The sequence below is a fragment of the Orbicella faveolata genome, unplaced genomic scaffold (assembly GCF_042242905.1).
Source record: "Orbicella faveolata isolate gen_17 unplaced genomic scaffold, um_ofav_v1 contig_35, whole genome shotgun sequence".
NCBI classification, from domain to species: Eukaryota; Metazoa; Cnidaria; class Anthozoa; order Scleractinia; family Merulinidae; genus Orbicella; species Orbicella faveolata.
The window spans coordinates 10,747,142-10,770,000 of NW_028301564.1; the positions used below are offsets into that span (position 1 = coordinate 10,747,142).

Genomic DNA, 22,859 nt, shown 5'->3' on the forward strand with positions numbered 1-22,859 from the left:
TGCCGTAGGCTGTTCCAATAGATCACCTAGAGATTCTAAAAGAGGAATAAGCTTTCATCGCCTTCCCTTAAAAGATAAAGGCCTTTTAAGCAAATGGCTTGCTCAGATAAAGAGAGAAAATTTGCCCCAAATGAAGCACTGCCACGTCTGTTCCGAACACTTTGAGCCCACGTGTTTTGCAAGTGAGTACCGACTAGATATTTTGCCAGACAATTTAAGCAGACGTCGCTTAAAAGAGGATGCCGTTCCAACTTTGTTTCAACACACAAAAAAGTTAAGCCTAAGGCCGTCCAGCGAGCGTCGAAGAAATAGAGCTCTACACGAAGAGGTAAGTCATGTATTCGCGGTGTAAAACTGACTCTACTGATATGACCTGACGTGACCTTTTGGCCGCCGTGTTACTTTTCTGGCAAGCAAGCTTTAAACAAATTATCCTTCGTTCACAAAATTGTATTTGCTATTTTAGGCCCTCAATCAAATACTGGATGCTTGTGATAGTAATTCGCAAGAGTCGGGCCAATCCAGAGCGAAAGTCGCGCAGCCTTTTCAAGATGCAAATGTCACGACTTCTGCGGTTCCTGATTACAATGTCAGTCAGACTTTCGGTGACAAAGAAAAACCACAAAGGAAGAGGAGAAAACTACCTATTTCAAAGATAGTTTTGGTGGATGCCTCTACTGACACTGAAATAACAATGGTGGACCAAGCCTGTCAAACAGATTTACCTTTTGTTGTGCATTCACCTCATAAATTTAAATCCATTCCCTTAGCAGACGTTCGTCACGCTGTAGCGAATGACCACAGCTATGCCGCTCTCTTAAGTGATTCCCCTGTTGTGCCCGCTGAGCAAGTCCCTAGGGTTTCTGGCAAAGATTTTCCAGAATGCAAGAGGACGTTGGATTTCTCCGAAATTGACACATCGGATTTTCCTCAAATTGACTGCCAAGAAGAGGAAATTGAAGATGAGTGGATTCCATCCGATGTTTCGGATCATGAAGAATCGGACATGTCGGACCTAAGTGATTATGAAGTTAGCGAATTTAGTGAAAGTTTCGACTCCGAAGACGAGGATTTCGATATAAAAACTGAAATTCCTGACGATGACGAGGAAAAGGAGTCCACGAACTGGCTAAATGAAGATTGCGGTGATCTTCACCAAGAGCGAAAGTTCTTGGTATTTGAAAGCAAACTAAAAGAGCTTTTTTCTCGTCACGTGCACTGTCCAAACTGTGGACGGAACTTGGAAAAAGCATCATTAAAAACCAAGGGGTCTCTTGCGACTATTGAATGCCTTGGTTGCTGTGATCAACCATTACGATGGCAAACACAGCCGTTTGTAAGTTCAATGGCCGCTGGAAATTTGCTGTTCAGCGCTGGAATTCTATTTACCGGCAACGATTACAGCAATATTGCTAATTTTACAAAGGCAACCAACGTCCAATTTTTTAGCCAGAGAAATTTTAGTTCTACTCAGAAAAAGTACCTCTTCCCCATTGTTAACAAAAAATTTGCTGAGCATCAAGTGGATATTCTTAACGAAGTGAGAAACACCGAGGTTGTAGCAGGAGGTGATGGTCGCTGTGACAGCCCAGGCCACTCGGCTAAATACGGCACGTACAGCATTGTGAACACAGCTTCATCTAAAGTTCTTGACTTCTCTCTGGTCCAGGTAACAGAGGTCAAAAATTCAAATGCGATGGAGCTGGAGGGCCTAAAACGTTGCCTAGATCACCTACAACGGGAACAAGTGGGTATTGCAAAGCTTGCTACGGATAGGCACGTGCAAGTCAGAGCGCACATGAAAAAAGAGAGGCCGCACATCAAACACAACTTCGATGTTTGGCATTTAGCAAAGTCTGTTCAGAAGAAGCTATCCAAAAAGGCTCAATCAAAGCCATGTGCGGCATTGAAACCCTGGATACACTCCATCATAACTCACCTCTGGTGGTGTGCAAAAACCTCGCAGGGCAATGCTACCGACTGTGCGGAACGATGGAAATCCATCGTTTACCACACGGCTAATATCCACCACTGGGACGGATGTCAGCATTTCCACCAGTGTGCACACCCACCCATCCCAAGAGAAACAGAGAGAAGGAAAGACTGGTTAAAGGTTGGAAGCCCTGCTCATGACACCCTGAAGGAGGTAGTTTTGAACAAGTCGCTTCTAAAGGACATCGGCATGCTAGCCGAGTTTATCCACACTGGCGTTTTAGAAATGTACCATGGCCTCATGGCAAAGAAGTACTGCCAAAAAGTGCAGCACTACTCATATGATGGCATGAGGGCTCGCACCCAGTTAGCTGTTCTTGACCACAACCACAACGTAAGAAGGAGCCAAGGCCAAACCAAGGAGGGTGCAAAGAAACACAAATTTGTCTCCCCCAAGGGAAGTGTTGGGTGGATTGCAAAGCCGCAATACGAGGAAAAATCGTACGCATTTTTAAATGATTTAATGGTTTCTCTCCTTGCATTCAAGAAAGGTGACATTGAAGTTCCCCTGCTACCTCCCAAACCCGCCGCCGCGAACATCGCTCCAACCCCCAGGCCACCCAAGAACGACTTGCTAGAGAAGCACAGATCTCGTTTTAATACAGGGAACTAACTGAATGATTTATATTTAATTTCTAACAATCTCCTGTATCCAGGATAATTCCACTTCTGAGTAACTTTCATCAGGGGTGCGAAAGCCCGTGTAATTCCCATCTGCGTTTGGATACACGGCTCGTATTGCTTTCACTACACAAGCAGGGATTACTTTTCTCACGTATCTCCCCAGTCTGTCATGTACCCACCAAGTAAACTGGCGGTAAGCTGCGTAACGATAATTGCTGCAAAAAGAAAACATACGAATGAAACGTGTATCGCAAAATCTTTTCAAATTTGCTCAAGTTATGATGGAAAGGAAGGCTGAAAGGTCATTGCAATTGCCGTGACAATTTGCTATCACCCGCTGATCGGGGTGTAGCTACACAGAACTGTCAGTCGCTTCAGTTTATTAATTTCATTTCGTAGAACCTACAGGAAATTTAGGCAATGGCCGTGTGTGTAAAATGTAGTCGACTGAGTTCAATGAACGAATAATTCTTTCACTAAGTCTACAGTTACTAAAACGATTCGTGTAGTTTAGCTACTTATATCTTTCAAAATTGTGTTGCAGTATTGATAGGGCTAATCAAGTATCTCAAACTGAATTTTGTATTATAATGACAATTAAACGTTTTAACGTCCTTACAGAATTTGTGACATACAGAGTGCCTGTGGCAAATTGATCTAATCTACATTATCCCAGGAAAAGAGCAAAACGATTAACAATGTTGGAGATGTGGTACGTACACATTAGCAAGTTCCCGTGGCGCTCGTATGCCACGCGCCTGACTCAAACCAACAATGGCCGTCTCCAACACTTCTCTTCGCAAACATACAGTTTCGAAATCAGGATGACGACTTATACAGCGAATAGGGGGATCGTCCTCTAAATCTAAGTCATATAATAAAAAAGCAGCAATGGCAAATGGAAAACAAATGGCTGGGTTTTCATAAGCGAAAATACAAGGACTAAATCAAAACAGTGAATGAATCGTTTCATGAAATTTATTATCCTTCTAATCAACAATATTTCACCTGATATTTTTGTCATGGCTTCTTCGATCTCATGGCAGCAAACACACTCTCTCTCCTGCTGATTTTCCCAGTTTTCACAAAGCTCGCAATTACACCAAGAGGTATTTCCCCTCCTTGCAAGCTCGTTCTGGCCGTCAGCTGTATTTTCTCCATCGGAATCCGAGAAATTTCGCATGGGTTCGAAGGAATAGGGTTCAAACTCAGCCATATTTTGTAACTGTATTATCAAGCGTTCTGTTGTTCCAAACTATACACAATATAGCTGCGAAAATCCGCGACTAATCACGACTAATGAAGGGCGAGAACACCAAAACATAGCACGCGGAGGCGAGCACGCAAAGTAGGAAAGAAAGCATGAGCGCTTTGACGTCACGAGATGGCGGACGGTAATCCTTATTTGGAAGTAACCGGAAGAGAATGCTAACAAAATGGCGGATGTTCAATTCTGGCGAGTTCTCTTCGTTTTCTATTTGATTTGCACTGAAATATGAACTTTTTTCAATCGATTCTTTGTAATTTACGTTCTTTCTACAATTTCAGATCATTTCAAAAATTATACCCTGTAGCCTTCCGTTCTCCTTTAACTTTTAATTCATTTCGCGCCATTGAAACTTGACAATTAACTCGGGTAATCGGAGCCCCTTGGTCATAACACTTAACGTTAAAATGCTTTGACTTTTCAAAATATGTAGTCCCCAATGAAAAGTGGGGGAAAAAGGTAAAAAAGCTATCCGCGCAAAGTTTTTCCGTATTTTTGATGTGACGGCCCCCGGTGGAACTACCACCCCCCCCACCTCTTAGGGGAAGGGAATCATGGGAAATTGGCTCATCACATGGTCTTCCAAATTGCGCGGAATGTTTGGCGGAATGTGTGTCAACCCGGGGAGTGGGGAAAACAGCTGAGTTATGGGAGCTTTAGCAGGTAAGCAGCCTTTATCTACTCTTTGTTTTAGATTGTTTACTTTGCTTGATGGTGAAAGTATTGTTAAAGCTGAGGGTTTAATGGTGACAAGTGTTTGCGACGTATCTCAACTTGCAAGCTAGATGGGTCAAATGCCGCAACGACGATATTTTACCTTGCGAATTATGCGTAGTAAACCCAAGGCAGTTTTCATTTTAACTTGTAAATGGAACTTGTGCAAAAATTAGGTAACAATGCACGGAAAGCAATGATGTATTGTATAGCTTGGCTCGCCCATGCGATACGAACTGGCCGCAACTTTGTTTTGTCGGGTAATAATGTAAGCTTAACTTAAAAAGACGAACTGTAAATTGCAGTGTTGATTGGGAATCCATTGTACGATTTGAAAGTTATAGTCTGTGTTACACCTCGCATGGAAAGAAAGAATGGTGAGTTTATTTCACAATTTCGGTAAAATTTAAATCCCCAAAGTTTTTTCACGTCAAAGATGCGATGACAAGACGAACAGTGGGACAGTGCTACGGTCTGCGCATGAAGAAGAAACACTTTTGTTGAAAGGTTGATTTTGCTGTACAGAGGCTTTATGTGCGCTTGCAAACTCGTTGAGGAATGAAAAATAGAATGCATGTTCTTTTTCCGATTTCATGGCCTTATCAAATGATTGACTGCAAGCGGCTCCTTATTGGCCAAAATTAATTGTCAGCTGTCAGCTGTCAGCTACCTTGTTTGGTGGCTTAAATTTAATGAGAATTCCACTGAGGTGTACCAACTCACTTAAATTTAACCTAGATGGATGACCAACTGTTTTCATAAAATGCCCAGCTGTCACCGGCTTAGGGACTTGGAACATCACTTGTGAAAACAATGCTAATATAACCTATTTCTTTCCGGCCCTGTCAGGTGACACGCTGATCCAATTATGTACAAAACATAGCTTAATTGAATAAAAACTGTTCAGATTCAGACTGTCTGATTGTCACTTTATAACAGAACTGAAACTATGTGATTGTATAACATAATGCAAATAATGAAATCACAGTGAAAAGCACAGATATTTTTTAGCCAGGACTTAACTATGTAAATTCAAAGCGGGAACTGCAATAATGATAAGGGATAACATAAAAAATATAGCATGGGGAATGTCATATTTTTTGATACAGAATCTTGACTGGTGCTAAAAGCAGTTCGGCTTAATTTTTGTTTTTGTAAAAGGGAGTCTATAATTAATTTGTACGTCCTGGTTTTATGCAGGAGGTGATAGGCAGGGTGCGCAAATCACTGATTTCGCTCAAACTTGGCACAAATGTTGGTTTGGTGAGTGAATGAATGTGGAAAAATGTAGCCCAAAATATTTTATTCCCCTCAAGCTAGCCCCTGCAGAAATGGCCATTTGAATCTAACGTGTACATATTTAATTAGATGTCTTCAGTGGTTTCAATAAGTTTTTTAGCAGGTGGGCATCAAGGTATGACAACTGGGCAGAATAAACGCAAGCTGATCGCTCATAGGGTTACATGTATAGTGATACTAATGTTTAAGAAGTTTTGCTGTACAATTTTAAGTTTGGCCACTGTAAATAAACAATATAGGACGATGATCTTGTCTTAATCTCGCCACATGTGATCAACTTCAAAGCAATTCGCAAATGCAAGTTTGTAATATTCAACACTTGCATCATTGTATTCAAACACAGGCATTGTGTGTTACTACAATGCAAACCACCGGAACTTACAGTGCACTCGCAAGAAACGAGAAAAGACTCAAATGAAACAAGATGTGTCTCGAGAGAAACGAGACTCGTCTCAAGAGAAACGAGACTCATCTCGAGAGAAATGAGACGCGTCTTGCGAGACAGTGGTAACTTATATTTGAGCGGTACTGTAAATCAGTTTTCCTACTGTTTACATAAAAAGATAGTTTCACGAAAATTTATATTCAGTATTCTATAATTACCGGCTTCAAAAGGTGTCTAGCAAAAACAAACTTGCCAGAGTTTTTAAATTCTCTGCTTTTCTTAATTACCATGAATGAAAAAATGTGTCTTAAACAAAGCACGTGAGCAGAGTTCTGCATTCTTTATACCGTAAAGAGAGTTGCGTGGTGTGTGAGGCTGCTTCTTTCCATCATTTTGATAGCAAATTAATAGCACAGAATAAAGCTGTTCAGTGTTCAGGAGTATTATGAAACTGAGCATGATATTGTTTTCAGTTTAATGCGAGCAGATTATAAATTTTTGTCTGCTGTTTATAGAAAAATAAAACTTGAAACTCGAACCAGTGTGAAACAAATTGGTCATGTGCTAGGCAACCAGTGAAAACAGGAAACCAATTGAGAGATTATCTTTAATTTCGTTGCTTTCTCAGGGCCAGGCTGAGAAAAAATTGCATACTTCCTTCAAACTTTATAGACGAAGAGCCAGAAACAGAAAAAAAGAGCATTCCCAAATATACTGTATTTTTAAAACTATTTTGCTATTTTGGATTTAAATTCATAGCAACGAACTGTAAATCGACAAGTTCGGCAGTAATTGGATTTCACGGTCAGTTTCAGACCATTTAATATTTTATTCTGCAAGAAAAAGGTTTTCTACCCAAAGACAGTACTAAACGAAACAGGCTCTTTTGTTGAAGTTTCTTGAAGAAGTTGTCCAAAGAGAGTGCGATATCTTTGTCAAGTACTGGAATTCGTACAAAATCCGTGGACAATATAAAGTGGAGATCCCAACAGGTGTTCCAGAACACATTTTTTCCTTCCCTGAGCGATACGGAGGAAAGAATATGGGGATAATGTTGAGCAAAGATCAGCTTACAGAAGTTGCTGAAGTGTCAGGTGATGGGGATGGGGATGCGTTTGATTTCATGGACCTAAGAGTTAAACTTAAGTCTGCACAACTACTTTCAAGTCCTGAAAAAGTTGAGTCAGGTTCTTTTAGATTTCTCAAGAGAAACTTTGTTAGTTAATTTATCACAAATATTGACATTAATATAATGGGGGTGTTTGCATGAGAAAACCTGCCCGGAAGCCAGTTTCACTCGGGGATGAAACCTTGGTTTCATATCTCGTTTACATTATGACTTTCTAAATTTCCTGATTATGTAAAGCGGCGCCATTATGGCGTTTTGACATTTTCCGTAATTAAATTAAAATTAGACAAGCTCTGAATCACTAACTTTTACTTTCTTCGGTAAATAATATGTTTAATATTTTCGACAATAAGCTTCGGAACTGAAACAGCAACAGCAGTAACATATTTGGTTCCTAATAAACCAATGCGATGAGCAACTGTGACAATTTTTTTAGAATATGAAATTTTGTCGTGACACATCCACCGATCGAATACAACAAACGACTAATTTTACAACTCAATTTATCAAAACGAAACTACATTAACACAAGTGCCGGTTGTGGGGAAGAAATTTAATAGAGCTTGCTTATGCAGTTTGTCTTCAAAGTATCATTTACCGTACAAAAAGTCCTAATTTTAGATGAACATTAATCTTTAAGTCCCATCAGTTCACAGTACTTGTTGTATTCATGCTCTTTGAAGAAAGTATCAATGCTTACGTGAGAAAGGTTCCTGGCGCAAAAATACGATTTGTCTGTATCCGATGTAAATTCAGAGGTAGCAATTTCAGGATCATACAGTTTGAACATTGAACTTTGAAGATCAACCAACATTATTTTTTTCTCCGAAAATGTGTAGCTGAAATGCACAAGGCATTCCGCTTTAGCGTACACTTCTTGGTGGTCCTCCGTCAGCGTTGCATAACAGGTTCCATTGTTGTTCATGTATCTTTGAAATTCGCCAGGTACGAATTCTTCCATTGTTACCGGGAGTTCATCTAAAACAGAGTGAAACACCTTACCGTGACTGGAAGAGTTCAATAACAAGTGGAAGAATTTCACCTAACCCGTTTTCTTTTCTGTTTTATTTGCTTCCGTTTCACGTTTACACTTTCATGTTAAATTTATATTTCTTTTATCCTCTTTTTCTTTTAATCGATGTAATGTAAATTCAACACATATCATCCACGTAATTGTAACACACTTAGCTTTACACTTTGCTATTATATTGCTTTGGTGTATGTATGGGCGTGATCCTTTCTTTTTTTTTTTTTCACTTTACAATTTTTTTTCTTGTAAAACTGGTGTAACTATCTTGTGTGGTAATAAAGCCTTTCCAAAAAAAAAGTAACTGAAGATATCGCAAAAAGAGGGGGGTACTCTCGATGAAAATCTCTGTGTAATGTTTCTGGCGACGGTGCATGTGTATTTGTACTTGTTTACAAGTATGATCTTCCACTGTAGATTTCAAGATGTTGATAATGGTTTTCACTGATGTAGGCTGGTATTTTTTCACCAAACATCCACCGGACAAACCAGCGTCACTGCTGGTCGCTCTAAAGGCATCTCTAAAGGCCCCACTGGAGAAGGGCTCCTCCTGTATTTGTAAGTTAATCAAACAAGCTGGAACCCATTTGTTCTTTTCTTCATCAAAATGTTGTTGTTGTAGAGTGGTAGTTTTCAATGGCTTCACCAGTGTTCCGGCTCTCAAAAGTTGTGCGATCGACACTGATTTGGGCACGACTGTTGGTGTAGTTACATGTTTAACCCGTGATGGTGAAGCTGGTGCTGACTTGGGACGAGCAGGTGTATGTTCAAATGACACCTCTGGAGCCTGAAATGTGTGATCGACATTCTCTTTTGGCTCAAGAAATCGGATGAAGAATACTTTGCGACCTTTGATCTGTTCGAACTTAGAACACGATGGACCTCTGTCTGATGCGAGAATATCACATGATCCAGCTGGAGCGTTGTAAAATCTTTCACAGGTTTCCTTGATGTTTTCTAAATTGAGTTCTTCGTAATCTTCAAATGGAACGAAGTCTCTGGTGTCCAATGGCTCGTATTTTGCTAATCGTCCTAAAGCAGTAGACTACATACTCTGAACAAGGATATCACTCGCAACGTTCCCCACGCTTGGTTTCTTTGGATTGTTTCCCTTATTTCCAACACATTTTTCAAACTCTTCTAAAGACTCCTTCTCTGCTGCCAGTCTTCTCCTTTTCATATCAGCTTCGTTTAATCACAACCAAACAGCTCGGTGTCTATTGATACTCTGTAGGATGCGCGCTCTAGCCTTGACAAGAGCATGCCGCAGTCCCGGGCCTTACTGCGTGGAGTGGTAACGCTGGGCAGTTCACTGTTTTTTTTTAATGGTGTTAGCGCTGGTCCGTTCCCAATAGACTTTTTTAAAATTTACAGTTAGAATCGTATTTGATTTAAAATTGAAAAACCTTTTGAAATCAATCTGGCTTTTAAAAGACAATTCAAAATAGAAATTGTAAGGTAAATCGAAGATAAAATAAAATGAAAACACGAATAGAGTTGATTATTCCATTAGAAAATGAAGTCGATCTTTGTTTTGAGGCTAAAAAGACGTGTGATAATGATGGGCCACCATACAGGACAAAGGGACTTTGTATCAGATTAGCGACAAGTTTCAGGCTGATATTTTCCTGCTGAGCATGGTGAATTTCACGTCGATCTGTTTCATGTCTGCCATCATATATCACAAAGCCTCTGAATCAGAATGTAAGTCTCTGAAATGTTTCCCAACTGTTCAGAATTATATTTTCAAACTTGAGATATAATTAAATGTCTGAAGATTTGTCTGTCTTGACTTACTGTTGAAACACCAAATTTACTTCATGATTTTCCTGTAATAAGTTGAGTGTGAAGACTTACTATGAGTGATTTAAATCATGAAACTTGAAGGCAGTCTCAGATCACTCAACAACTCTGAAAAGAGCGACCTAGATTTGCATGTTTCAATAATACAGTGATAGTAAAGGTGTTGGAAACCTCTATTCCTTGCTGTTCAGTACCAGTTTGAACTCTCAAATGTGAAGCATTCCTGCTTTTGCATGGGAATGCCCAAAATGGAATTGCTGGGCGCAGACTCAGTGTGAACTTTAACTAGGTTGAGATATTTTATTAACAAGCTATTTACAATTTCTTGACCTCTGAACTAAAGAAAGCAGCTTCTGCTTACATGCTTTGGCATAATTTGTACTAGTGATAAGCATCAGTTTTATTTGGGTGGTGGAAGAAAACTGTGTCATACTTCTGGATATTAGAATAGGGCTGCCATACATCCACCTGCAAAGGGAGATGTGAAATAGACTTGTGTGTGTGTGCTAGCTAGTAATGAGGTAGACAGAAAAAATGGTCATTCATCCAGACAACTGACTTTTACTTGGGCAAACTTGAGTCAACAGAACCTCCACAATGTTGAAATAGGCCAATGCTGATACTTTGCTCCAAGGCTTTGGAGAATAACAAGAAGTTGTATTAAGCCGAAAAGATATTTGATTTATTCCTCTTATAAGGCAAAGAGGTGAGTAAGGATTTTAATACATCAAATTTGGCCTAGATTGTTGCCTATCAGTGGTTAGTTTCTGTAATGAAATGGTAGCTAAGTAAGACAATAAGGAAGGTTAAAGTAAATTCAGATGAATGCAGTGTTTAATAGTTCTTGTCTCAAATGGAAATTCTTGGTGCAAGAGAGGAGCATGAACTGTTTGAAAACTGTTTCAGAGGTGGCAAAAAAACTTAGTGCCAGAAACTACAAAAAGGGCAGCAAAATAAGTAAAGTCAAATTTCCTGCACAATCTCCATCACAAATACTCTACTGGGCCCATTATTTAAGCCGTAAAGTCTAGAAGATCAAAACAAAAGTCTGAGGGTGATTATGAAGAGACAAAAACATAAATTATTAGATTCAAATATAGACCAGAGACATGTGATGATTCTCAATTCTGCCGAAGGACCTATCCAGTATTCACTGTAATAAACAATGCCAGATGCTTTTCTTGAAACTGAAGCAGACCTCTTGTAGTAATAAGCTATTAGGAGAGAGGCCAAATCCTCAACCTTAACGTAATGGAAAAGCGCTGTACCTACTGTGCTCACTATACAATGTGCTATAACTCTGTCAGTTAAGTGCAAACAAAAGGGTCCCGAAGCTGTTCAAAAAGGTAACCCTTACCATCATGGGGTCCAGAAATACAGAAATACTTCAGTTTATGCCGTTGATATTACACCACTGCGCGCGCGCACACACACACACACACACACACACACACACACACACACACACACACCACACAAATGCTGGAATGAAATATTACATTGTGATGAGTGATGACTGCAATCTGGCTCACATGGAATTAAACACCCACATTACTTCGTAGTGGAGTTCCCGCTCACAGGTTTACAGTGGAATATTTATCCCCGCTCCCTCAAAATGTCTAGAATTTAGATTTAGTGCTTGAACTAGAACTTTACTTTAGACGATTGAATGTGAGATGTGCAAAATCTTTAGAAAACTTTACAAACACTTTCCGCTCATGGAAGTCCACCATGTTTCTTTTCCAGGAAACCAGTACTTAGTCTCACTCGGCCAAATTTCTTAACAGGGGTTATCATAGAAACGTGGTTCCATGCCTCGAGGAAATAATTCACTTTTCCTGAGCAAAATTATCGGAAAAAACGTTTTACTCATGTGACACAAAAAATTAAACCCTTTTAGTATATCGGGACTCAAAGCGTACCTCCCATGAAACTTCACCTACCTTCAGATCTTTTCTCTGGGGAACAGAAAAATGGTGAGTTTTTTCCTGTGTAATTCGTACACATTTTAAGTGGGCTTTCATGCATAGCACAATGTTTCTGCAATCCATCACTGGGCAAGTTTGCTTCGCAATTTGAAGATACAAGGGAGATACATGGCCATTATTTTCATGATCATCTACTAAAAGACAAAAGCAGTTTTTCCGTTTTAAACCAAGCTGGAATCAACAAGAAATATCTAGCTAAGCATTTTCCTATTAATTTTGAGTATAAATTCAGCGAGAAGAATCACATGAGACATTTCTTTCAGATGTTTACAGAGCTATATTTTGTGGCATTCTCACAGTTTCAATATAAATTATGCAGCAGAAGATTCAACTCACAAGTTCCCTCAACTTATGTTTTCAGTAGTAATGGTGGCTTACATGGGCCGTAACCAATCAGGAACCGAGAAAGATAATAGGCTATTGTTTGGAGAACAATGGACTTTATTGTTCTCCAAATCCAAGATGGCGCCTTGAAAAATTGGATCAATCAGGAGCCGAATTAAGAATTCAAGATGGCGGCGCCCACGAAAGTCGGCCATGTTGGAAAACAGCCCACCAGCCTCGACAGAGGACCTGGGATCGGTCTCACGGGTTTCCATAGCGACACAAATCACGCCAGGGTCACGCAAAAATTGTCATGCAACTTCAAACTCGATACTGACAGTGTCCTGTGGTCCTAAACGACAGAGGTCCGTCCGGCAAGTGGCCAGACTGAGAGACTTGGGTCCGAGTCTAGCCTATACAGGGTGTGGCAAAGCATCATGGGACGATGACCTCATCGGGAACCAATCAGAATGAATTAAAGTACTTACAATGGTTGGCTTCCCCAGTGCCCCTCTGTTAAGGAGAGCACTAAACCAAACATCACACAATGTCAAATGTCACGAACTTTAATAGCAAATCTTTTGCGCTAACATTAAAAGATATGACGTCATTGCCATGTTGATCGAGTAAAAAGACCAGTTTCTATCGTCATCACACAATGTTTCAAATGAACTTTAATGTCCAAAACGTTTTCGCTAAAATTACAGAAAGCTGGTCATTGCGTCTCAAATAAGATAACACTATCAAACAAATGGAACAGAAATAATTTGATCTAACGTAAATGCAATCCTTGACGATTAACGAATAATAAGTCAAAAATATATAGGGTAAAAGGTGAGAAGAAAAAAAATACAATTGAAATACTTAAGAGGAAATGAATTGCTAATAGCGGTTTGCAATAAAATCTAAACTTCTTGATCTCGACTGTTCCCTTGAGAAAAGTATCAAAAGGCATTTTGGGCGACCATTGAAGAATTAACATAATTAGTCAGAGATGAAACATGGAATAAATTAAAACCGAAAAGCACATGTTTAGAAGCCGAAATCATGATAGACTGTATCTTAATCCTAGAGAATAAAATCAAAGGAATTTCAAACAAACGTTTCGCGCTTGAAGTAAAGATTTAACTTCATTTACAAACACTGCAAATCGCTCCTAATTCAACAATTATAGTTGTCTAAGCGGGTTTCCAATAGCGACAAAAATAAATCACTTACATCAAACATAGTCCTTTATTCCAAACATAGTCCTTTATTCACACAACTAGCAATCGCTCAACTCCATAGCCACGAAGACAGGAAAGAATGTTACGTTTAGAAAAGAAGACGTGTGCTGAACGTTGTCACAAGTAAAATGAATTTTATCAAGACCGATTGACTTATAAACGGGTATTAACAAAACAATAGACAATGTCACGTGGTTAACAACCAATGAGAGGATGGGGAATAGGGGGTACGCGATATCACGTGGTCAAGAATCAATGAGAAGACGGGGGATAAGGGGTTATACCTCACAGTAATGTCATTAAATTGTTTCAAGCAATACAAATAATCTGAGTCCTTACAACGTTTATTGAATAATAACTCCAAAGAAAGAATTGATTATAATTTTCACTCTTAAAGTCTTGACCGTCGGTATTCCACAGAGTGTTGGGAACTAAACTCGTTTCCAGTTTCTCAGATTCTTGGTCCCACCTCTTCCTCAAACTCGTTTCTAGTTTCTCAGGTTCTTGGTCCCACCTCTTGCTCCTCCTCCTCCCCAACCTCCTCCTCCACCTCCTCCTCCTCCTCCACCTCCACCTCCTTACCTCCTCCTCCTCCTTTTCCACCTCCTCCTCCTTAACCTCCTTCTTCACCTCCTACTTCTCCTCCTCCACTTCCTCCTCCTCCTCCTCCTCCTCAAGTCCTTTATTTTCGCTTTTTTCCATGATCGTAACGATCAACTAAATCACCAATAATTATCGGTTTAAGGAGAAGGAGGAGGTGGAGGAGGAGGAGGAGGTCGAGGAAGAGGAGAAGGAGGAGGAGAAGCAGGTGTAGGAGGAGGAGGTGAAGGAGGAGGAGGAAGAGGTGGAGAAAAAGGAGGAGGAGGTGTAGGAGGAGTTGGAGGAGGAGGAGGAGGTGGAGGAGGAGGATGAGGTGAGGAGGAGGAGGATGTGGTGAGGAGGAGGAGGTGAGGGGGTGGAGGTGGAGGAGGAGGTGGAGGAAAGGGAGGAGGAGGGGGCGGGGGAGGTGGAGGAGGAGGAGGAGATAGAGGAGAAGGTGGAGGAAAGGGGGGAGGAGCAGGAAGGGGAGGTGGAGGAGGTGGAGAAGGTGAAGGAGGAGGAGGAGGAAGAGGTGGAGAAGGAGGAGGAGGAGAAGCAGGAAGTGGAGGAGGACGAGGAGGAGGTGGAGGAGGAGGATGAGGTGATGAGGTGGAGGAGGAGGAGGATGAGGTGAGGAGGTGCAGGAGGAGCAGGAGGAGGAGGAGGAGGAGGTGAGGAGGTGGAGGAGGAGCAGGAGGAGGAGGTGGAGGAGGAGGTTGGGGAGGAGGAGGAGCAAGGGGTGGGACCAAGAACCTGAGAAACTGGAAACGAGTTTGAGGAGGAGGTGGGACCAAGAATCTGAGAAACTGGAAACGAGTTTAGTTCCCAACACTTTGTGGAATACCGACGGTCAAGACTTTAAGAGTGAAAATTATAATCAATTCTTTCTTTGGAGTTATTATTCAATAAACGTTGTAAGGACTCAGATTATTTGCATTGCTTGAAACAATTTAGTGACATTACTGTGAGGTATAACCCCTTATCCCCCGTCTTCTCATTGATTCTTGACCACGTGATATCGCGTACCCCCTATCCCCCATCCTCTCATTGGTTGTTAACCACGTGACATTGTCTATTGTTTTGTTAATACCCGTTTATAAGTCAATCGGTCTTGATAAAATTCATTTACTTGTGACAACGTTCAGCACACGTCTTCTTTTCTAAACGTAACATTCTTTCCTGTCTTCGTGGCTATGGAGTTGAGCGATTGCTAGTTGTGTGAATAAAGGACTATGTTTGGAATAAAGGACTATGTTTGATGTAAGTGATTTATTTTTGTCGCTATTGGAAACCCGCTTAGACAACTATAATTGTTGAATTAGGAGCGATTTGCAGTGTTTGTAAATGAAGTTAAATCTTTACTTCAAGCGCGAAACGTTTGTTTGAAATTCCTTTGATTTTATTCTCTAGGATTAAGATACAGTCTATCATGATTTCGGCTTCTAAACATGTGCTTTTCGGTTTTAATTTATTCCATGTTTCATCTCTGACTAATTATGTTAATTCTTCAATGGTCGCCCAAAATGCCTTTTGATACTTTTCTCAAGGGAACAGTCGAGATCAAGAAGTTTAGATTTTATTGCAAACCGCTATTAGCAATTCATTTCCTCTTAAGTATTTCAATTGTATTTTTTTTCTTCTCACCTTTTACCCTATATATTTTTGACTTATTATTCGTTAATCGTCAAGGATTGCATTTACGTTAGATCAAATTATTTCTGTTCCATTTGTTTGATAGTGTTATCTTATTTGAGACGCAATGACCAGCTTTCTGTAATTTTAGCGAAAACGTTTTGGACATTAAAGTTCATTTGAAACATTGTGTGATGACGATAGAAACTGGTCTTTTTACTCGATCAACATGGCAATGACGTCATATCTTTTAATGTTAGCGCAAAAGATTTGCTATTAAAGTTCGTGACATTTGACATTGTGTGATGTTTGGTTTAGTGCTCTCCTTAACAGAGGGGCACTGGGGAAGCCAACCATTGTAAGTACTTTAATTCATTCTGATTGGTTCCCGATGAGGTCATCGTCCCATGATGCTTTGCCACACCCTGTATAGGCTAGACTCGGACCCAAGTCTCTCAGTCTGGCCACTTGCCGGACAGACCTCTGTCGTTTAGACCACAGGACACTGTCAGTATCGAGTTTGAAGTTGCATGACAATTTTTGCGTGACCCTGGCGTAATTTGTGTCGCCATGGAAACCCGTGAGACCGATCCCAGGTCCTCTGTCGAGGCTGGTGGGCTGTTTTCCAACATGGCCGACTTTCGTGGGCGCCGCCATCTTGAATTCTTAATTCGGCTCCTGATTGATCCAATTTTTCAAGGCGCCATCTTGGATTTGGAGAACAATAAAGTCCATTGTTCTCCAAACAATGGCCTATTGTCTTTCTCGGTTCCTGATTGGTTACGGCCCATGTAAGCCACCATTACTACTGTATTCAGGTGTAAAATGGATTGGGGACAAGAAATAACTATATACATGTCACTTGGATGTGATTTTGCACTCTCCTTGATTCGTGGATTGCAAAATATCCAGTTTTGGGTCATCTGTTCAGTTGCTTTGACTCGAATTTTCAAGAGAATATCCATTGCCATCCCGCTCTCATCATCACAGATGTTAATTAATAGGTGGTCAACATTGGTACTCAAAAGGCCCTTCAAAATCTGCAGCTAGCCATCACAGCTACTGTAACATACAAATGTCTTTGAAAAACCTACCACAAAACACTCCGCCATCTTTGACTTAGATGTTGAAAAGTCAGCAGGTATCTTCCTTTAATTTAGTAGATACCTCATGTATGCCTGGTTTTAACCTTGTAAGTTTAACAGCATCCCAATTTATGGTCTAGCTTGGTGTTCAAGCTTTTCTTTGGGCAATTTATCTCCAACGAAAACCAACAATTATTGCTCTTCATTCACAAATTTAGTGGACTCCTTTTCCTCTAGGCATGTTACACCACAAAATGTGACATGTCTCAAAACACTCGAAATAGGTCTGCTGAATAAAATTTAGACTGACTTGCTTGGACAGGAAACTTGCAGTGAGCCTGGATATCATATGCCTGCTATTGCACATGACCTCCGTTTGTATGTAAATACAAGGTAGAATTAAAATCAACTATGCTACTCTTATTTGCACCATTGTGGTTATTCACTATCCAATAACCACACGTCCTCATGGAGATCTTTTGTTGGTGACTTTACGTCTTTCAAAATTGCCTGTTACAGCATCTTTTATCCACAACAAAATTTTTGAATGTCTTTTCCTTGCACGGTATCTGAAATAATCAATCAAGTGGTAAAGATTCCAGCTTACCATTGTAGCTCCAGGCGTCGTAACAACGTCGGAATGTCACAAAAGATAAAAAGACTACGAGGACTTCGCTCGAAATACTGATTTCAAACACCAAAGACTAAGTATGATTCGAACGTGATTTATTCGTATTAGCCGTGAGTTGATGTCCAAAACCGTCAAACTAAAATACAATCAAAAAACCTAGTCCAAGCGACACTTAAGACTAAAACTAAAATAACCATTACATAACACGAATATATATTAAAATACGCGAGCGCGAGGAAATCTAAAATACAACAATTGACCAAGAAATGCAACGAAAAGGGCAAGGAAGTAAATACACGCTTACCGATTGTCCACTCTGTAACGCCTGAATACACAAGTCGCAAGATAAACGCAGTAACCTTCGCAATAAGCTTTCTTGTGTAAAACAACTATCGCAAAACGATAACGTATGACATTTGTTTGATATGACATATGATATCGAAGCGTTACTGATACGCAACAAAGACAGAGAATAATACTCAACTGAAAATAATACATAACTCGACGACAATTACAACCATTATGGTTGACAGAGACCTTGTCTGACTTTTCCAAGGTACAATTAAGCAAATTCATTATTTTCCAAGTTGCATTGGTGAAGCGATTTCACTCCTTCACTGGGTCACTTCTTGTCAGACATTTTGAACCGCATGGGGGGAGGGGAACTGTCATGAAAAAGTCAGGGATGCTCGTCAAAAAATTTGAATTTAAAGGAGACTAATGTGGGAGTTGCTTGAACTTCGTTAGATCCCTAAAAAATACCCACTTAAGGTGGCTCTATACAGTTTTTTTGGCGCGCGAAGCATGGGTACTAATGGCGCGAGCGCGCGAGTATGGAAAGGAAAAGAAAAGACAAGAATAAACATGGCGGCGAGACTTTTATCGCGAGTCGCGTTCCACTTACCGCTATCCGTTTTATCCCGAACAAGTGTTCATCACCAAACGCCAAGAAATGTGTTTAATATTACACTTCTTTCGTCTTCTCCTGACGTGGTTAAACTGAGAAGCCAATTCGCAGCACTTATCGCGCCGACATCAGAGAGAGAAGACAGTCGTGATCGTACGCGAAGAAGTCACAGAGTGGTCACGGTGTACTTTTTACGGTTGGAGGCTTCGCTTTGAGTTCCCTGGGCGATGAAACACCGAAAACAGCTGGAGTGTCTGCAAAGGCGCAACTGACACCGGAAACAAAACCACCATTGCGTGACGAGAAGGGTCGGTTCTCACAAAAGAAACCCACTCAAAGTGGAAACACGGACGACAGGACTCGTGGGATAAAGGAGTGGAGGGCAAAGAGGAAATTAGAGTTTCAAGAAATGGTCGAAGATTGGTCCCCACCAAAGAAAAGAGAAACCCGTTTAAGTCAGGTGTAGTTTAAATCTTGTTTTCCCTATACGTGGCACCAAGCGATTCCCTAAAAGTTTTAAGACAAGTGCTTCATCAAGACTTTCTTTGCTCTGAAATAGTTCTCAATTTGAACTTTTGTATTATACCACAGATAGTTCATAGCAAATTATCTCGTCAACATGATTATACCTGAACACTTTGACATTTCATTTTAAAATTCCAACAACTTTTTTGTTACAGTTACAACCTAATAATTACCATTAAAACGTATAAGTTTTGAATTTTTATCGGAAACAAACAAAGGAGGAAAATTGCATTCCACATGGAAGTAGAATTATGGACTTGGATGTTTTGAGAAGTTCATGGAAATGTTGTCAGCACTGTAAAGCAGGTGAGAAGAACCATTTTTCTGCCCAAAGAAAATCAACACTAAAGAAAAGTCAAAATGAATTATCAGTTTTATGGCAAGTACACACAGCTCTAAGGCTATAAAATTAACAGGTTTCCAAAAAAACAACCTTGGACATCAGTACATTAGCCAAACACTTGAGAGCCTCAACATTGAACCTGGTATACACTGTATCAGCTACATTGAAAGGATGGATCACAAGGCTACCCAAGACAAACTAAGAAAAAACAGCATTAATTTCAAACGCGGAAGAGTTCAACTACATAAGCAGAAGTTAAATCTTGATGGTAAAAAACAAGCTAAGGAAGGAAACACATACCAAAGTGGAATAGGACTTAACCTGGATCCAAACAATTCTACCAAACTGATCCAAGAATTTGACATCATCAATTTGAAAATTTCAAGTGAGGAGCTGAAAAACTTTGAAACATGCATTCCTGAATAAACGATCAGACCAGTGGCGGAGAAATCTCCCTATGACAGAAACACTGTTTACAATTTCATCATTTACGATATTGAAACAAACACGTCTGGAAAAACCGCAGAAATATGCCAGCTTTCAGCAGTTGATCAATCAGGTTTGCACTGTTTCAACGACTATATATTACCTTTGAGGGATGTAGATATTCATGCTACAAGGGTAAATGATTTAAGTGTCCGAACAGTCAGAGGCGTCAGGACCCTGTTCAAAAACAATCAACCAGTCGAAACTGTGTCACTTGGAAAGTCCCTCGAAAATTTTCTAACCTACTTGGAGAAAACTGTCAGGCGTGTGAAAAGCGATAATAATATTTATACTGTTTTAATCGGGCACAACTCTCAGGTTTTCGATGACCCAACTCTTTTTCGTCAAGGTGGACATCAACTTTGTGAAAAGCTTTCCTGTCTTAACGTTTTCTTTTCTGACACTCTCCCTGTGATGAAGAACTTGGTCAAACGTAAACATCCCTCTCTGGTCTTACCGGATGGTTCCACAGTTAAATTAAATCAGTAATCCATTTATCAGACACTTTTCCATGAGCCTTTCCCCGCACACGATAAAATGGAGGATGTTAGAGCTTTAAGAAGAATAGTTTTCGACTCCCGTTTGAACATTTCAGAGGACATGTTGACAGAGAACATGTCAACAACACAGTACGCAGAAAACGACGTGAAATACCTTAATCGTCGCTACGAACTCCTGCAGACGTTCCGAGGAACGCTTAATCATCCAACAAACGCGGAATTCCCCATCAAGCAACAGATTGCTGAAAAAATAGCCGGAAGTGGCATTTCATATCGAGATCTTAAGAATGTTTTCGAGAAGTTCGGAGCAAAAGGGCTTGTTGGCGTATTGTCTCTGCCTCCATCTTCAGCAACTAGCAAGACCCCGCGAGTGACAAAAACAACCCGTATTCTAGCCAAGATCGTTGAGCACTTCAAAGCAGTGGAGGAAACCACAAGTTAAAACGCATTTCCATAAGTATTACAACACTTATTAGGTATACTTTTCGCCATAGTGGGGAAAAATAAGCTTCTACATCTGGACTAATTTTCAACTAGCACGTGCGAAGGAAGCGAAACGTGAGCATGCGCAGTACCGTAACTTGAAGAATTTCTATTTTGATGACGTCACGAAAATACAGGGGTCTTTGGGTGATCTAAAACGCATATTGAGCGCGTTCCAGACGGTGAATTTTTTTGAAAATTGGCACATGGATAGGATTTTTCTTTTTCTCGCTGTTAAGCAAAAGTCATCAAATTTTATACATACATTAATGTAATATGCGTCAAAAACGAAAATTGCGAATTCCTCCGAAAATTATGTACAGATTTTCTTGTAGCTCTGTCAGTTGAAACTCCTTGTGTGTTCTCTGTGTTTCCCCCAAAACAAAGAAAATTCACCGTGTAGAAACCTAGAAACACCGTCTAGAAGTCAGGTAGGTTAAAAAAACAAGCCAAGTATTTTTATCAGTAGTTGCCATAGCAACAACATTTAGGTTCTGAAAGTGTCTTCCATACGTAGCCTAAGGCTGTAGTTTTTTATTATTGACCTTCTACCGAGTGCTATGTTGTAAACATTTGCCAAGGGAGAAATTACTTATGCATATTTAATATCCAAAGCTTTGTGAAATACTATATAGAGCCACCTTAAAACGGAATACGTTTGATTACTAGCCACTGTTCAAGAAAGGATCCCGCACGCACTACTAGACCCGACTCTTGTACTCGAGAGATAAGCAGAAATCAAGTCTAAAATTAAAACAGAAATTAAATGAGAGCGTTTGTTTTATTATTTCTTTGAGTGCACCCTAAAGGATACTCTGACAGCTAAAAATGGCAACGTTTCGTCATCAACACACTAAGTGAGACCAGAATCCTTGTTTGTTTCCGAGATGACGAGCATCCCCGACCTTCTGATATAGAAATCTCACCCGGGTTTCGAACACCCAAGGCCATTTGACAGTCAGTCGCACTATCAAGTTAGTTATTCTTTGAATTTCTGACGCAAGTGCTCAATATCTTACTGCAGAAATGATCTACATCGAATAGATTTTCGAAAGTTTCTTATATCGAAGCTACATGTAATTATATGAATGCCTGATTTCTCGAAGGTGTCCGCTTATACAAGTTTAACTGTACAGTATGGGGCCCAGTTCTCGGCCACAAAAAACCTAAACTTGTATTTCTTACCTTGGAATAGCCGTAAGGACTTAAAATTTCACGCATAACTAGCTTCAGCATTCAGTGTACACATGTAGAGCTATCGACTGCTCAACGCTGTTTTCTCCCGAGTAATAACGAAAATGGAGGCTTCGTTCGTGGGCCCAGTTATCGGCCACAAAAGAGTGCACGCGATTCCTCAGAATAAACAACGCTTTATTACCATTTTTTGTTGTTAAATCACTTATAAGGCTTGTGTTTTGATATTTCGATCACAAATTATCCTTAAAGAGCTTTGTTTCATGTTAGAAAAGGAAGTTTTCGGGGAAACCAAATTCACCTATCTTCGCGTCATCTCGACGTGCTCACAGAAAAACACGGCAGGACGAAACAAAACTCGGCAGAACGGAAGACAAGGAATCAAGCTACCTTTGGAAACAATTGCTTTTTATTCAGATTCATTTGTGGCGCGAAAAATAAACGCTGAACTAAAAGTGGCCGATGACTGGGCCCGGCCGAGAACTGGGCCCCACACTGTACTCGATCGCCGAAAAAGATGATATTGAAAGTAACAAAATTGATGAGCTGTATGAATTTTGGAATGATTCAAGCTGTGCTTAAAGTTTTAGACGATCAACAGGCAAGAGAATTGAGGAGAATTTGAATGACGCGTTTCGCTATTACTTATACGGTATTGCAAATAAATGCGCAGGGTACACATAAATATGGACATGGCGAAATTGCGATGATATGAA

At 40.2% G+C, this 22,859-nt stretch overlaps 2 protein-coding genes and 2 pseudogenes across 2 annotated transcripts; 2 read left to right on the forward strand and 2 right to left on the reverse strand.

The window, feature by feature from the left end:
- Nucleotides 1–351: 351 nt before the first annotated feature.
- Nucleotides 352–2,845, forward strand: LOC149103211 (uncharacterized). Its single transcript, XM_089273540.1, has one exon. It carries the CDS (start codon nucleotides 695–697, stop codon nucleotides 2,603–2,605), a length of 1,911 nt encoding a protein of 636 aa, XP_089129666.1. The 5' UTR covers nucleotides 352–694; the 3' UTR covers nucleotides 2,606–2,845.
- On the reverse strand, nucleotides 2,438–4,202 carry LOC149103212 (P2X purinoceptor 7-like). Its single transcript, XM_089273541.1, has 3 exons — nucleotides 3,625–4,202; nucleotides 3,337–3,481; nucleotides 2,438–2,831 (listed from the first exon to the last, which is right to left on the reverse strand). The coding sequence occupies exons 1-3, from the start codon at nucleotides 3,830–3,832 to the stop codon at nucleotides 2,621–2,623; spliced, it is 564 nt and encodes a 187-aa protein (XP_089129667.1). The 5' UTR covers nucleotides 3,833–4,202; the 3' UTR covers nucleotides 2,438–2,620.
- A 3,836-nt stretch (nucleotides 4,203–8,038) lies between these two features.
- On the reverse strand, nucleotides 8,039–9,488 carry LOC149103213 (alpha-protein kinase 1-like; annotated as a pseudogene).
- A 9,292-nt stretch (nucleotides 9,489–18,780) lies between these two features.
- Nucleotides 18,781–21,397, forward strand: LOC149103214 (uncharacterized; annotated as a pseudogene).
- The last annotated feature ends 1,462 nt before the right edge of the window (nucleotides 21,398–22,859 follow it).

Bases quoted from the DNA above. Each gene is read 5' to 3' on its own strand.
- LOC149103211 (XM_089273540.1), top strand. From the start codon at position 695: ATGGTGGACCAAGCCTGTCAAACAGATTTACCTTTTGTTGTGCATTCA.
- LOC149103212 (XM_089273541.1), bottom strand. From the start codon at position 3,832: ATGGCTGAGTTTGAACCCTATTCCTTCGAACCCATGCGAAATTTCTCG. The intron at 3,482-3,624 runs GTGAAATATTGT...TATATGACTTAG, and splicing joins AGCCATGACAAAAATATCAG to ATTTAGAGGACGATCCCCCT. The intron at 2,832-3,336 runs GTACGTACCACA...TTCTTTTTGCAG, and splicing joins CCACGGGAACTTGCTAATGT to CAATTATCGTTACGCAGCTT.